Raw genomic sequence first — 16,598 nt, forward strand, 5'->3', positions numbered from 1 at the left:
TTTGTAAAAATGTGTAAATAGTAGAAGTCTGCATACACACCACAACAAACAAAGAGCAAATGTGTGACCTGTACAGACCGTGGTTATGAGCTGATGAATAATTTGTCAACATGAATAGTGTGTGAAAAGTTCATTCTAGTACACAATATTTCCCAGAATAATGGAGGTTATTATAGTACGAAAGGGGGGACTATATCTGGAATGAGATTCAAAGACCTTTGTCTGTATGTTGTCAATGTATGTTTTCAAACAGAGGAACCAATAAATCACCAATCTTCAGTCTTATCCAAAAATGGTTGGTGTAAGTGCAGGGTGTCATTCCATTCCAATCTTACATACACATACCCCTGAATTCATTTGTGTTCAAGACATAAATGATGGGATATTCCACATAGGTGGAATGATTAATGATCATGAAGTATTTATTAACCTAGCATTAGGATGAAGAGAAAAAGTTACAGCAGCAAGGTACATACTCAATACAGGAAGGAAAAATACTCCTACTATCAACAGATGAGAGAAGTTTTGAGTGGTTTAAGACGACCCTCCCATGTTATCTTAGTCTTAGAAAAGGCCAACAAAATACCCAAGTATGATAAGACTATGGCAGTCAATGGTACATACAGGTATATTACAATAGAAAATTTTGCCATGAAGGAATTTATGCTGTTGTCATTACAAGCAATTGTATAAATTGGCCCATGTGACAAAAAAGCTTTTTATCTCATTGGTTTTACAGAATGAAAGTCGTGTAATCAAAATCACCAATGTGAAATGTCTTAGCAATGTTAGCAGTCATTCATGAATGGTTCATTCATGAAGATTACTGAAGACTGAAATCTGTTGTTGAGAATACTACACACTACACTGGTTTACATTTTGTATGTTTTGTGGGCCTATGAGCCTTTACTCACTCTTTATGTAAATGTGAAAAGAAGTCAAAACAGCATATTTATCCCCACATTATTCTTTGGTTGGTGCAACTTTAGACACAATTCGCAAGATTTTCTTTCTGATCTCTTTGGTTCTAAAAGAATATATGAAAGGATTTACTAAGGATGGACCAAGAATTGTGCCAATTCTGAACCCATGTCGCTCCTCTGTTGTCAGAACTATACCTGTCCTAGTTAAAATGGTTATAAGAAAAGTAGGGCCATAATAGCACACTACAACTATCAAATGACTAAAGCATGTGTTGAACACTTTTTTCTTGCTACCCTTTGAGGTCATTTTGACAACGACAGTAACTATCATTATGTAAGAGCCACAGATGAAACTGAATGTTCCAAACAGCAGAAAGAAAGTTAAAATTGCCATCAAATCAAAGTATGGGTTAGGATCTACACAAGTAGCTCTGACAACAGATCCATAGTCACAAAATATGAATTTAAGTGTAGTGTAACAAAATGGTAGCGGAAGAACAGTTCCAGGCACGACAGCTATTGTAGCAGAACCAAGAATCCACAGCGAGAAAGTGAGAATAACAGAACGTACATTTGTCAGAATAGAATGGTAGTGCAGAGGTTTGATTATGGCAAGTAATCTGTCAAAAGCCATGACAGAAATTGTAAACACCTCCATCACAAAACCTAAACCAAAAACGAACATCTGAATAATGCATGGTACATAAGAAATGGTTTTAAAACCAATTAAAAGGTTCCCTATCATAGTTGGACATGAACATGTACAGTACAGCATGTCTACGATTGCTAAATTGCAGATGAAGAGATACATTGGCTGGTGCAGACGTTTATCCATAACAATGAAGCATATATTTGCAAGGTTACCAAGCATTATTAGAATATATACAGTAAGTATGGCAATTCCAAGAATCATTGGTTTTTCAAAATGGTCAAATCCTGTAATAACAAATTCACTGATTGTTTTTCTGGAAACATTTTGAGCCATTTTCCTCTCTGCTTAGTAGTTTAAAGTTATTGTAAAATGTTATCTTCAATAAAGAATTATCACTCTGTTGTCCAGTAGTCTTTCAAGTTGTTATTTAAAGTGTCCAAAATCATTAAAGTGACATTATAATAGTACTTAAAGTGAGACTAGAACTGTACTTCCAGTGTTCCAATACTGTAGAGTTCTTCTGCAATAATGTTGTAATGCTGTATAAGGGATCCAGTACACTTCTTCTGCCAAAGGGGTAAAAACTGGTCTTGGGAAAAGTTTCATGGTGTTTATATAATTCAGTATGCTTGAGCTCATTGGTCCCTGGCAGGAGTGGTAGAGGGAGGCGGATGCAAGTGCTAATAATTATTGTATAAAGTACAAACAAAACAAAACAAGCAAAACTGTGAAAAGAAGAACCATAAAAATGAACTGTGGATAGGAATATAATAATAATAATAAACTTTATTTTATGTAGCGCTTTTAAATTAGCATCTCAAAGCGCTTTACATAAATTAAAATACACTGAAATACAAATTAAAATGATACAATAAAATAAAATACAAACAGAGATAAAATACAAAGATAGAAATAAGAATCATTCTTAACAGAGCCAGTATAAATAACAGCAAATTAATCACATGGAAAAGCTACCCCAAAAAAGTATGTTTTAAGAGAAGAGACACTAAGAGATGCTGCACTTCTAATCTCAGAGGGCAGGGAATTCCACAGTTTTGGAGCCAATGAAGAGAAAGCCCCATCACCCATAGTTCTAAGACGAGTTGATGGTACAGTTAAAAGACCAGCTTCGGAAGAGCGGAGAACACATGCTGGTATGTAGGGGGTTAACAGCTTAGACAAATATTGAGGAGCCAAACCATTCAGGGCCTTATAAGTAAGCATCCGAATTTTAAAATCAATACGAAACCTAACAGGAAGCCAGTGCCAGGCTTCCAGAATAGGTGTGATGTGATCCCTTGCACTGGTCCTAGTCAGGATTCTAGCAGCAGAGTTTTGTACCAACTGTAACTTACTTACAGTAGCTTTTGACACTCCAGCCAGCAAAGCATTACAATAGTCAATGCGGGTAAAAACAAAAGTATTGATTAACTTTTCAGCCACCGAGAATGTCAGCATAGGGCGTAATCTAGCAATGTTTCTGAGATGAAAAAAAGATGTTTTGACAGTGTTTCGAACATGAGGATCAAATGTTAAATTAGGATCAAATATCACCCCCAAGTTTTTTAATTTAGTTTGAAATTGTAAAACAGAGCCGTCCACACTTAAGGTTAGAGGCTCAGCTTTGCGTAAGTGGTGAGGTGAACCAATAAGCATCACTTCAGTCTTGTCACTGTTTAGACGAAGGAAATTTTCCGACATCCATTATTTAATCTCAGAGATACATTGAGAGAGAAAAGGCACAGCTGCATTAACATCAGGTTTTGAATGTATATAAATCTGATTGTCGTCTGCATAAAAGTGAAAGTTAAGACCAAGTGTTCTTAGAAGTTGACCAAATGGAAAAATGTATATGCTAAAAAGTAAAGGGCCCAAAACTGATCCCTGGGGGACACCAGACCGGACCACACCAACCTCAGACCTGCAACTACCCATAAAAACAAACTGCTTGCGATTTAAAAGATAGGACTTAAACCAGTTTAATGCACAATCAGAGACACCAAAAACAGTCTCTAAACGATTGATTAAAATAGAGTGATCTACAGTGTCAAAAGCAGCACTGAGATCAAGAAGAATTAGTATTGATAGACAACCAGAGTCAGAGGCAATTAACAAGTCATTAGTGACCTTAACTAAAGCAGTTTCAGTGCTGTGGAGTTTACGGAAACCAGATTGGAGAGGCTCAAAAAGGTCATTGTCAGTAAGATAGAAGTTGAGAAGCAGTTGACAGCAGTTGAGAAGCAACAATTTGTTCTAAAATTTTGGCAAAGAAGGGAAGATTGGAAATGGGACGGAAATTATTTAGGTTATCAAAATCTGCGTTGTTTGTTTTTGGTACAGGTGTGACAGCAGCAATTTTAAGTGCTGCTGGCACAACACCAGTGCACAGGGAGTCATTTATGATACTCAGAACAACAGAACATAAGGAATCAAAACATGATTGGAAAAGACAAGTTGGTAGAGGATCAACAATGGAAGTGGTAGCCTTCATTTTTGAAACCACATTACAGAGAGACTGGGAGTCCAGAGTTGAAAAATGTGAGAAAGCGGTACCAGAAAATTCAGAAAGGTTTAAGGGAGAAGCAGACGAAGTATGAGTAGTGATAATTGAGTTAAACAATTGTTTAGGGTTACCCTGATTGCTGACAATTAACTGTGAAAATAGACAGACCTAGCTGACACAATTTCAGCCTTATATTCAAGTAAGCTGTCTTTCCAGGCCTGGTGATGAACAGTTAAACCTGACATACGCCATCTACGTTCCATTTTACGACACACTGCCTTCATCACACGCAGATCCTCATTATACCAAGGAGCTGAGCGTACAAAAGACACAGATCGTGATTTACAGGGAGCGAGCATGTCCAGGCCAGATATGAGGATAGAATTCAGCATAGAAATTCTATCATCCAGTGCGTCAGATGGAGACACACAGCTTAAGGAAGAGGCAATAAAATCAGATAAATCTGTGGGTACAATAGATCTCCATTTACGATATGTAATAATGCGAGAAGAAGAAGAGATTTTGTCTGGAAGTTCCATATTAAAAAAAATAGCCCGGTGATAAGACAGCCCTAAATCAGTGGTTGACAGCTGAGACACAAATGAACCATTGAGAATCACAAGGTCTAAAGTGTGGCCTTTGTCATGTGTAGGACAGTCCACGAGTTGGTTTAACTCAAAGCACTCCAGTAAAGACAGAAAGTCTCTTGTTGTTGTTGAGTCTTTTATGTCCATGTGGATGTTAAAATCCCCCAAAATAAGGATTCTGTCAAATTTAAAGCACAGCAAAGACAACATATCTGCAAATTCTGATAGGAAATCTTTATTTGTCTTAGGAGGCCTGTAAACTGTCGCTATGGCAGTAGAGAGGGGCGCAGACACACTCAAAACCAGGCATTCAAATGAATTAAACTGAGGAACAGCCACGGGACTCATGTTGTATTGTTGATTATGCAACACACCTCTACCCGAGGATCTCGGGTAATCAAATAATCCATAGCCGTCGGGAGTCAGTTCATTAAAAAGAAGAGCATCAGAGTCTTTGTGCCATGTTTCTGTCAAGCACACAATATCCAGTTTTTGTTCTGTAATGATGTCCGATAAAATCACAGCTTTGTTGTTGACAGAGCGTGCATTAAACAGTGCCGATTTCAGCAGACGCGAGGGAGCAGGTGAATCTGGAACAACCTCCGCGCGCTTGAATGCTGACAAATTGTTAAAATTGATCCCCGCAGGTCTACACAGCAGTCTCTGAGGTTTTCGCAGAAATGTCGGATAAGCGACAGGAAGAAAAGAACATACAGGCTATAAGCAATACTGTGGCATACACGATAACAGACAACAACTACAACCATTACAGAAGCCACAAAAAATTGATGGTGAAACACTTAAAAACTAGAACTTAACTAGTGGTACTAACAAGGTATAACGAGACACAGGTGAGTGTGATTAGTGACATGTGATTAGCCCATTGGGGCTACCATTACAGAACCAACCCCTTCCCCTTAATGTGTGGCTCCCAAAGTGCAAAATATAGTCAAGAGGGGGTCCTGGATAGCCAGGCGAGGTGATAAGGGCCCTTAGGCCAACAAGGTTCACTGGGAGCGCTACCCTTAGCGTAGCCAGCAGGAAACGCAACATGCTTTACCAGGCAGTGAGATCTCTTCTGCATAGCTAAGGGTGACATCCAAGGCAGAGCACGGGGACAAAGTGACAGCAACTGCGCAGCCAGTGGCGGGAGCGAAGTCCAAGGTGTAGCCAGAGGGGGGAGCAACGATCCATGAGCCCAGAAGGGGAAGCAAATTCCTCCACAGAACCAGAGGAGGAGCAACGTTCTCCGCGAGGCCAGGGAGAGAGTGACGTTCTCTGCAAAGTAAGGGGGGGCAATGTCCTCTGCATAACAGTGGTGGGGGGGGGGCAACGTACACCATGAAGCAGAGGCGAGGAACGACGTCCTCAGCAGAGCAATGTCCTCGGTGGAGTAGGTAGACGGAGCGACATCCAAAGTGGAGCTGGCTGGTGTAGTGATATCCTGGCCCTGGTAATATTCTCTCTGTTGGTACTGACACCTAGTGGTCACTTTAAGAACTCTGTCAATTTTAGTAATTCATCAGCCATTCTGGATGTCAGACCTTATTGTGCAGAGTGCAGATGTGCATCCACACCCATCTTTCTTGTTTTGCTCTTGGAAAAGCACAATCTGAAAGTTTAAAAGGTTAATCTATGCAGTAACATATTATTATGTATATTTGGATAAGTTTTGTGTATGTTTGAGAACTATTTACATGTGACATGCTAAATGTAACTCGAGGCACATAATTGTGATGCTAGATTGTTTATTCATCTTAACACCGCTATGTTCTAAGTTATGTAAAGGTGATTTATAAGAATTTTACATATTGTTTTGAGCTATGTGACTGTAACTTTGTAAGAGATAGTATTTGTTTTCCATTGTTCATTTGTGTTACAGTTTCACAAATTGGTCTACAGTAAATAGAGTTTGACCCTGACTTCCGTCTACGACATTTACTGGGCCTTTGTTTAGCTTGCTGCCAAAGCAGAAATAAGAAAAACGCAAGCTGAGGTCAGAAGAAGTGATGTCTGAGGTGGAGCAAGAAGGCAGAGTATTTGTCTTTTATTTATTTATTTTTATTTTTTAGAACATTTGGCCCACCATGAACCTGACCCTGATAAAGAAGTTATTGAAGATGAATGAAAGAATGAGCTTTTGGCAATGTTGATATTTTTCTGCATTTCTCCTTTTCTACCACTCAATACATCAGCTCTTAATGTTATTCTTCAGTAGTTTGACATACAAGTTCATTAGTCAAGTCATGTCACTTTATTATCATATGTACCAAAGGACCATGAAAGTCTTACTTGCAAATTGTTTCTCAAGACTATACATAATAATACAAACATACTGATGTACCTATGTCATACTAGAGAAAGTATGAAATACTATTGCCACCTAATTGATTAGATCGCTCATGTAAGTAGTTTCAAAATGATTTATCATTTTTATGTTGACAGAAATAAAAAACTCTGTTCAGGTTCATGGGAATGTTCTTTGAAAATGGAGGAGTAAAAATCAGGACCACATGTGCACAGCTCATGACCATAAGTAATATACTTTCAATTTGGTGTATATTTTCTTGTTCTATATGGAGTTACAAACAAACCTTAAGCAAAACATGTGTTGCAAAGCTAATAAAAAGTGATCTTAGACACTATACACAAAAAAGTCCAAAACAAAAAGTTTTATTCAGTTGGTTCAACTTTTGACACAATTCTTAATATTTTATTTCTAATCTCTTTAGTTCTAAAACAATATATAAAGGGATTTACTAACGAAGGACCAAGAATCGTCCCAACTCTCAGACCATTTCTTTCCTCAAGTGATAAAACGTCTCCAGGTTACGTATGTAACCATGGTTCCCCGAAGGGAACGAGATGCTGCGTCGAAACGCTATGGGAACGCCTTCAACGTGACTGCACTCTGAATTACATGTCTAATCAGTCTAATTAATGGCGAGACGTCACGGGAGGGGTGACGGAACGACCCGGAAGTATAAAAGCCCGAGCGGCATGCGCCGCGCTAGCTTTCAAGAAATGAGGCAAGCGCGGCAGGGATGCTGGAAGTGTGGCACCGAGACGCAGTGTCTCGTTCCCTTCGGGGAACCATGGTTACATACGTAACCTGGAGACGTTCCCCTTCAGGAGCTTGAGCTGCGTCGAAACGCTATGGGAACGAGTATGCCCACGCCGCCAGACTTACAAATCCCTGCCTAGTGTGGGAAAGGCACAGCTAAGGCAAAAGGACAGAAGAGCCAGGAGTGGCTCGCATATCCAGGCCATAGAACCTGGTAAAAGTGAGGTGCGTGGACCAACCCGCCGCGTTGCAGATGTCCTGCATGGACACACCTGCATGGACACACCTAACCCTAGGCCGCCACACCTCGGGTCGAATGAGCCTTGACCCCCAGGGGCGAGGGGAGACCAGAGGACTCGTAGGCCAGGGACGTGGCTTCCATGATCCACCGGCTGAGGGTCTGCTAAGTAGCAGGACAACCCCTCTTAGGGGGACCAAAGCATACAAACAATTGGTCCGCCTTGCTCCACAGGGCAGTTCTGTGGACGTACGCGTCCAGTGCTCGCACTGGACACGTACAGTTGAGCTTCCGTTGGTCGGGCTCCCGAAAGGGAGGAGGGCAGAAGGCCTGCAGCACGACTGGCCGTGGCGCCGAGGAGGTGACTTTCGGTACGTACCCCGCTCGGGGGTACAAGAACGCTTTGGCCAAACCGGGCGCAAAGTCTAAATAGGAAGGGGCCACTGAGAGGGCCTGAAGATCCCCCACTCTCCTCAGAGAGGAAATAGCCAAAAGAAAGGCAGTTTTTAACGTCAAGAGACAGTCCGAAATCTCCTCTATGGGCTCGAAGGGGGGTATGCAAAGAGCCTCTAAAACCACGGCCAGGTCCCAAGGAGGGACCCAAGATCGCACTGGAGGCCTCAGCCTCAGCACACCGCGGAGGAAACATGTAACCAGGGGGTGCCTGCCCACTGACTGGCCACCAAGAGGGGCGTGGTAGGCCGCAATGGCCGCCACGTACACCTTCAGGGTGGAGTGGGTCAGCCCCACGGAGAGGCGGGCCTGCAAGAACTCCAGCAATGTACCAACCGGGCAGTGAACAGGATCGAGCCGGCGGTCTCTGCACCAGGAAGTGAAAAGTTTCCACTTCAAGGCATACAGTTTCCTCGTTGAGGGAGCTCTGGACTGGAGGATGGTCTCAACAACCTCGGCTGAGAGACTGGAAGCTCTGAGTTGTGCGCCCTCAGAGGCCACACCCAAAGCTTCCACAACTTCGGCAGAGGAGCTTTCCCTGGGACCACACAAGGATCTGGAGCGCCAGCCTGTAAAGGAGGCGCGAACGCAGACCTCCCTGGTGGTTGATGTAATAGGCCACTGCCGTGTTGTCGGTGCGCACCAACACGCGACGACCTCTTAGGTCCGGGAGAAAATGTTTTAGTGCTAGAAGCATGGCCAGCATCTCCAGGCAGTTGATGTGCCAAGTGAGACGGCGGCCACTCCACAGACCACAGGCCACTCATGACCGCTCCCCAACCGGTGAGGGACGCATCCGTCGCTAGCATTACGCGGCGACCTGGAGCTCCCTGCACCGGGCCCTGAGACAAGAAGCCAGGCTTCCTCCACATGTCTAGAGCCTGCAGGCACCGCCTCGTGACTCTGATCATCCGGAGTGGATTTCCCCTCAGGGAGAACCCCCTGGTCTTGAGCCACCACTGTAAGGGCCTGATATATAACAGGCCAAAGGGTATTACGATGGACGCTGCTGCCATCAACACCAGCAGTTTCTGGAACTGCTTGACAGTGAGTGACCGGCCTTCCCTCACTCTCGCGACTGCCGTGCGGATCGACTCTATCTAAGCGGGAGACAAACGCGCCTGCATCGTGGTCGAATCCCACACCACGCCCAGGTAAGTGGTTCTCTGAACCGGAGAAAGCACACTTTTCCCGGCATTTAGCCTTAACCCCAGTTTCTTCATGTGGGTGAGAACGACATCTCGATGCCGAACCGCCAACTGCTCTGATCGAGCTAATATCAAACAATCGTCGATATAGTTCAGTATGCGGATGCCCTGGAGTCGCATAGGAGCCAGAGCAGCATCCACACACTTCGTGAAGGTGCGGGGTGAGAGTGCTAGGCCGAAAGGAAGAACCCGATACTGGTAAGCTTTGCCCCCGAAAGCGAACCTCAGGAACTTCCTGTGTTGGGGAAGGATGGAGAAATATGCATCTTTTAGGTCGATCGTGACAAACCATCCTCGCACCTGATCTGAGGCACGACCTGAGTGACCGTGAGCATCCTGAACTTCAGTCGAGCGACTGAGAGGTTCAACTGCCGCAAGTTCAAGATAGGACGCAGCCCTCCATCCTTCTTGGGAACAATGAAGTAGCGGCTGTAAAAGCCGGACTCTCTGTCGTGAGGAGGGACCACCTCGATGGCCTCCTTCCTCAGGAGAGTGCACACTTCCTGTTCCATCACCAGAGCCTGCACGGGGCCCACTAAGGTGGGAAGAACCCCGGAGAAACGAGGCGGAGGAAAGCCGAACTGGATTTGGTAGCCTCTCTCTATGGTACGCAGGACCCACTGAGACACATTCGGCAGAAGTTTCCACGCTGCCAAAAAGCTCACTAAGGGGATCAGCCTCTCGAGACTGACCTCTGGCATGACAGAAGCGGCTAGCTTGGCACCCTGGAGCGGCGAACCGACAGGGAACGCCAGGGCTAGCTGCTCAGCAGGTCTCCAAGGAGGCAGCGAGCCTCCCAGACCCGCTACGTTGCCGGACGGGAGCTGGGAGAAGCGCTCGCCGGAGACCGCTGCGCCCTGGCAGGGTTGGCAGACCGGCCTCCCGAGGGCACCGAGGCATGACGGGCACCGTATGGTGAGGTGAACGCCGCCACGCCCCAGAGGGGCGCGCCCTCAGCAGCCCTGTTCCCAAACTGTCAGGACTTCTTCGCCGTGGCCCTCCTCGACAGAAGAATGGTCCTCAGATCCGTTTTAGTGTCGGAGGGACCGGGCCTGGTGCGCCGTTGAGACTCCCGGTCCCGCCTAGGGGGAGCACGGGAGGCGACGCTCTGTTTCTGCGCCTCCCTATGGGAGGCGACCGTACACGGAGGGGGCTGCACCCGCCCGGCAGCCCCACAAGAGCGACGAAGGAGAAACCGCTGAAAGGCTGCAGCCTGAGCGCGAGCCTGTTGGTACCTGTCGACGACAGAGTCTACGGCGTCGCCGAACAGGCCAGAAGGAGCCACTGGGGCGTCCATAAGAACGACCCTGTCCTTCTCCTTCATGTCGGACAGGGTCAGCCAAAGGTGCCTCTCCGCTGCCACCAGAACTGCTCCTCCAGGTGCTCAGACGGCATCTCCCCCTTATCCAGCTCTTTGAGCAGGTCGGCCTGGTACGCCTGTAAGACGCCCATAGTGTGCAGACACGCACCGGCCTGACCCGCTGCCGCGTACGCTTTGCCCACGAGTGCCGAGGTGGTACGCAACGGCTTAGTGGGCAGCACCGGAGCCTTCAGGGACGATGCCGACGTACTATAACCAGCCACGTCAAGCCCCGCCACGTTAGCATAATGAGAGGAGGCAGGAGTAAATAGATGGGTGGAAAAGGGCCTGTTCCACGACCTCGACACCTCGGTGTGGAGGTCAGGAAAGAACGGCAGGCTCCGGGGTGGAGGTGGCGGTCTGCTGCGCAAAAAGCGCTCATCGAGCTTCGACCTCACCGGCGAAACCCGAGAAACCACCTCCAGCAGCTCCTCATATTGGGGAGACTGCGGCTCAGGATCGGCGCCCTCCACGTCAAACCACTCGTGCTTTTATGCTTCCGGGTCGTTCCGTCACCCCGCCCGTGACGTCTCGCCATTAATTAGACTGATTAGACATGTAATTCAGAGCGCGGTCACGCTGAAGCCGTTCCCATAGCGTTTCGACGCAACTCGAGTTCCTGAAGGGGAACTACCCCAAGCCTGGTCAGGACTGCTAGAATGAATGTAGGTCCATAATAGCAGATTATCACTACTAAATGACTTAAACAAGTATCAAACACTTTTTTCTTGCTACCTATTGAGGTCATTTTGACAACAACAATAACTATTTTAAGATAAGATAAACAAATGAAACTGAATGTTCCAAACATCAGGAAAGAGGTGAAACTTGATATCAAATCAAAATATGGGTTTGGATCTACACAAGTGGCTCTGACAACAGCTGCATAATCACAAAAAACATACTTTATAGTTGAGGAGCATAATGGTAAAGGAACCACAGTACCAGGAACAATTGCTATTGCAGCAGAAACCAGGATCCACAGCAAGAAAGTGAGAATAACAGAATGTACATTTGTCAGAATTGAATGGTAGCGCAGTGGCTTGATTATGGCAATTAATCGGTCAAAAGCCATGACAGAAATTGTAAACACCTCCATCACAAAACCTAAACCAAAACCATACATCTGTAAGATGCATGGTACATAAGATATGGTTTTATAGCCAACTATAAGGATGCCTATCATAGTTGGACATGAACATGTACAGTACAGCATGTCTGCAATTGCTAAATTGCAGATGAAGACATACATTGGCTGATGTAGACGTTTATCAATGACTATAAAGCATATGTTTGCCAAGTTAGCAAGCATTGCAAGAATGTATACAGTAAGTATGACAATACCAACAGCCACTGGTTTTTCTATAGTGTCAAATCCTGTAAAAACAAATTCATTGATGTTTTTTCTGGAAACATTTTGAACCATGACCTACTGTGCTCTTTAGTAGTGAACACAATATAAAAGCTACTTTTAATATAGAAATATTTACCAAAAGTCTACAATTGTAATTGTTATTTCAAGCCACCCATCTTCTGGTTTTCCCTGCTTTCTCTTCAAGTCCTTGAAAGTATGAGTGTCAAGCAGTTCCTCAGTATCCAAGCAACAGAAACAGGCAAAGGACCACAGTACACATCAATCCAAAACAGACTGTGTAAGGCTCTTTATATAATTCAGTTGGAATTGACTCATTGGTTTATCAAAGATTACGTTTCTTTTTCCAATGCTGTGGGCCACTCTAAAATTAGTCACCAGGATTCCTCCAGGGCCACCTTAGCTGTAATTCATCATAATAATAATCAGTTATAATTCAGAGCCATAATGCCATCCAGGGGATTTTTTTGTGCATATTTATAAGTGGAAAGTCAAAAGACATTATGCTTGTAAATTTGAAGTAGCCATATGCAAGTATATTAAATGGTTTAAACAAGTGTCTGAATACTTATTCCCCTCACTATATCTAATCAACAGATTATGATACAGTGCATGCCTATAAATATCCAGACACCAGCCTGTCTAGTGTTTTTTCAGGTGTATTAATTATTGTTTTAGTGAATTAATAGGAAGATTGTACCTCCTGTGTTGCACTAACAGCCTCTACTCTTCTGGGAAGGATTTACACATGTGCCTTGCCACAATGTTGGAACAATAGATGTGAGGATTTAATTGCACTACAGTCAGGCAGAAGAGCATTATTTCTTTACACATGTGATTGTATGTAACTGTAAATGTAAAAGTTAATTTCCTGTATATACACAGGAAAATTAGATTCTTATTTATTGATAGATACAAATTTTTAGAAATATTAACTACATATGTACAGCTTTCAGTTTATGTGCTGTAAGTTTATATATGGTTTATAGCCATTGAGTTCACGACTTGCAGACATTTTAACAAGATTTATAACTCCTACATGATGCTATCCCAGTTAGAAGACACATTCGTAAATGTCTTATGTCCTTACCAATAACAACATCCTTTACTTGCAGGGATACCAGGGATATTTTGCCATTAATTCCTCTCCATTTGATAGTTTTTGCCAAGTCATTTGAAATTGTCTGCCTCATTGTTTGCCACACAGTGTCCTTTATATCACACCCTGAAACAAGGCCTAGGTAGTTAATCTAAGGGGGGAAACACATACACCTTGTATAAGTGACATAAGATTTCAATCAATCACATCTACTGATTACATACCAAAACATATCACCTGATCTTTATAAGTGATAAGTTCTTGTGTGGTAGGAAGACATTTGAAGTGCTAAAATACACACATCTGTTTTACCACTTTGTTAAAACAGTCTGATTGTGCATTTTCCTATCCTATTTTTATCTTGCTTGTCAAATATTATTTGAATCCTACCAACTCTTGCTTTTTGGAAAACACACTACAGCTCACCCATTTTTTTATATCACTTGCTTGCAATTTCTGCCCCATTCTCTGGAGGCCCTGTAGGTCTTTGATTGCCAAAAGACCTTCAAGTGACCTTGCTGGTCAAGTATCATCACCTGTTTTGTCAGCATCTCACAGATTAGTGCTAGAAGATATTTCAAGGACCATTTCAGCATAACATAGAGTGAATATCTGTAAAACCAAATTAGGAGGTCTACAGCATGGGCTGAACTTGTTGCCCTGTGAATGACTTTAAATAAGCTATAATAAGCTGCTCACATGCATAATGTTGACATATTAAAACAAACTTACAGACAATAGCTTCAGGTAGAGGGGGACCGATGAGTCCTTTGGTGTCCATGTAATGGCATCTGCTGTGGAGGGTTTTTATCTTAAGAACAGCAACATATTTTGTTAGCTATATTTTCTTTGAGATTACTACTTCAAAGGGTTAATATAAATCATTCACACATATATACAACACATAATCTTGGCCTACACCTGCTTACTTACAGGCACTGACTTTAGGTGGCTGCTGAGCTCTGTTTCCACAGGGTGGTGTCTCTTGGAGCCAAGGTCTTGCTTTCGTGAAGGTGAGAAGAGAAACAGATGCTTATTTCTAAAACAACTGTGAATCCTTTTGAAAAAGAAAAAAAAAGTTATGGGCATTTCTAACTATCATTTTCATTTATTTACAATTTGATGTTGGTCTGGCTACAGTTTCAACTTTTCTGGCTTTTATTAGTGAAAATTATTGTTTCAGGAACAAAATATGTCAAAAATTGTTTTAAAGTTACAGTTCCCGGCAGTGGAATATATTCCCCTTATTTCATGTACAACCATGTACACACTCACGTTCATATGTAAAATTCTCAGGTTGCCACACGCTGTGGTTACTGTTCAGCATGTCTGTATAAGTCTGCATACTCATCAAAGTCATTCCCTGTGTGGGTCGGTCATGAAGTCTGGGCTGTGCAGCTGTCATTGGTGGGCTGATTAATGTACCAAGGTTTAAAGTTCAAGGTTCTTTATTTGTCACATTCATATTACATGTGATATAATGTAGTCAAATGTTTTTCCTTAGTGCTTTGTCCCACAGTGCAACAATGATATAAAAGAAAAACATAATAAAATAAAATAGACTATATGTAAAAAAGTTTAGCAGCCTTTAGAGGAATGAAATGTAGAATATGAATATGCATAAATAGAACATGTTTTTAAAAAAAACAGATATACAGAGCTGTAGTGTACAAAAAAATTGTCTCATAGTGCAACTGTTTCTGTATAGAAATATACAGAGCTGTACAGTGTACGAGTTTTTTTTATGTAGTGTGCAAAAAAAAATTGTTTTTCCATAGTGCAAACTGTTTGTGTATGTGTGTCTGTGTGTGAGGTAGAAATATGCAGACTTCTCAAGTGTCCTCATTCAGTAGCCGGATTGCCTGAGAGTAGAAACTCCTCTTGAGTCTCTCTGTGTTGGTCCTCAGGATCTGGTAGCGCTTCCTTGATGGGAGCACTAAGAAGATACTGTGTCTGGGGTGGTGAAAGTCTTTTACAATTCTCCTGGCCTTGGTCTTGCATCGCTGGTTGTAGATGTATGTGATGCAGGCGGGAGAGGTCCTGATGGTCTTCTCTGCTGCCCTTTCCACTCTGGACATTCCAGTCCTTGGCCATGGTGCCTACGAACCAGGTAGTGATGCTTCTGGTGAAAAGACTCTCCACAGCCCCAGTGTAGAAAGCCTTCAGCACCCTGTGAGAGACCTTGAACCTGGCCAGACATTGTAGATGGTAGAAACACGGGTGCACCCTTGTCAACAAGCTGTTTGTGTGTGTAATCCATGAGAGGTCTTCTGTGAGATGGACCCCAAGGTATTTGAAGCTGCTCACCCTTTTGACTGTGGCCCCATTGATCAACAGGGGGCTGTAGTTCCACACCTGATTCTTCCTGTAGTCAGTAATCATCTCCTTAGTCTTGGTAACGTTCAGGAAGAGATTGTTATTCTGACACCCTGTGGAGAGGATATTCACTTCCTCTAAGTAGGCCTTCTCGTCGTTGTTGGTGATGAGACCTACCACCACTGTGTCGTCGGCGAATTTCACCAGCTTGTTGGAGCTGTGTGTGGCCGTGCAGTCACTGGTGTAGTAGGAGTACAGCAGGGGGCTGAGGACGCAGATCTGAGAGTGCTGAGGGTGAGCATGGAGGAGGTGGTTGATGGCATCATCTGTGGACCTGTTGGACTTGTATGCAAACTGTAATGGGTCTAGGCAGTTGGGGAGGAGGGAGCAGACATAGTTTCTAACCAGCTTTTCACTATAGAAGTGAGTGCTACAGGACCATAGTCATTCAGGGAGGCAGGACAGATGGTTTTCGTAACAAGAATAATGGTGGAGGACTTGAAACATGTGGGGACAACACTCTGGTTGAGGGAGAGGTTAAAAATGGTGGTAAGGACTGGTGCTAGTTGGTTAGCACAGACATTTAGCACACGCCCAGGGATGTTGTCTGGACTGCATGCTTTTCTGGAACTTTGTGTAGCACCGTCCTCACATCCATTTCTGAAATGACCAGTCTTTCCTCTTCCCCAGGTAGACCTGATGGTTCATACTCACAGTTTTCCTGGTGTGTGCTGGTAACCTCAAACCATGAATAGAACATGTTCAATTCATTGGCTAGGGAGACACTGCCATTATTAATGGTGGGGGGCTTGGGTTTGTAGTC

General features: G+C 43.7%; 2 protein-coding genes across 2 annotated transcripts; both read right to left on the reverse strand.

The window, feature by feature from the left end:
• Positions 1–896: 896 nt before the first annotated feature.
• On the reverse strand, positions 897–5,833 carry LOC128320014 (olfactory receptor 6N1-like). Its single transcript, XM_053239520.1, has one exon. It carries the CDS (start codon positions 1,906–1,908, stop codon positions 964–966), a length of 945 nt encoding a protein of 314 aa, XP_053095495.1. The 5' UTR covers positions 1,909–5,833; the 3' UTR covers positions 897–963.
• A 148-nt stretch (positions 5,834–5,981) lies between these two features.
• LOC128320174 (olfactory receptor-like protein OLF3) lies at positions 5,982–13,101 on the reverse strand. The gene is made up of 2 exons (XM_053239827.1): positions 11,595–13,101; positions 5,982–7,487 (listed from the first exon to the last, which is right to left on the reverse strand). Exons 1-2 carry the CDS (start codon positions 12,412–12,414, stop codon positions 7,339–7,341), a joined length of 969 nt encoding a protein of 322 aa, XP_053095802.1. The 5' UTR covers positions 12,415–13,101; the 3' UTR covers positions 5,982–7,338.
• Positions 13,102–16,598: the final 3,497 nt, after the last annotated feature.

This window comes from Pangasianodon hypophthalmus, chromosome 14 (assembly GCF_027358585.1).
Source record: "Pangasianodon hypophthalmus isolate fPanHyp1 chromosome 14, fPanHyp1.pri, whole genome shotgun sequence".
Classification (NCBI taxonomy): Eukaryota; Metazoa; Chordata; class Actinopteri; order Siluriformes; family Pangasiidae; genus Pangasianodon; species Pangasianodon hypophthalmus.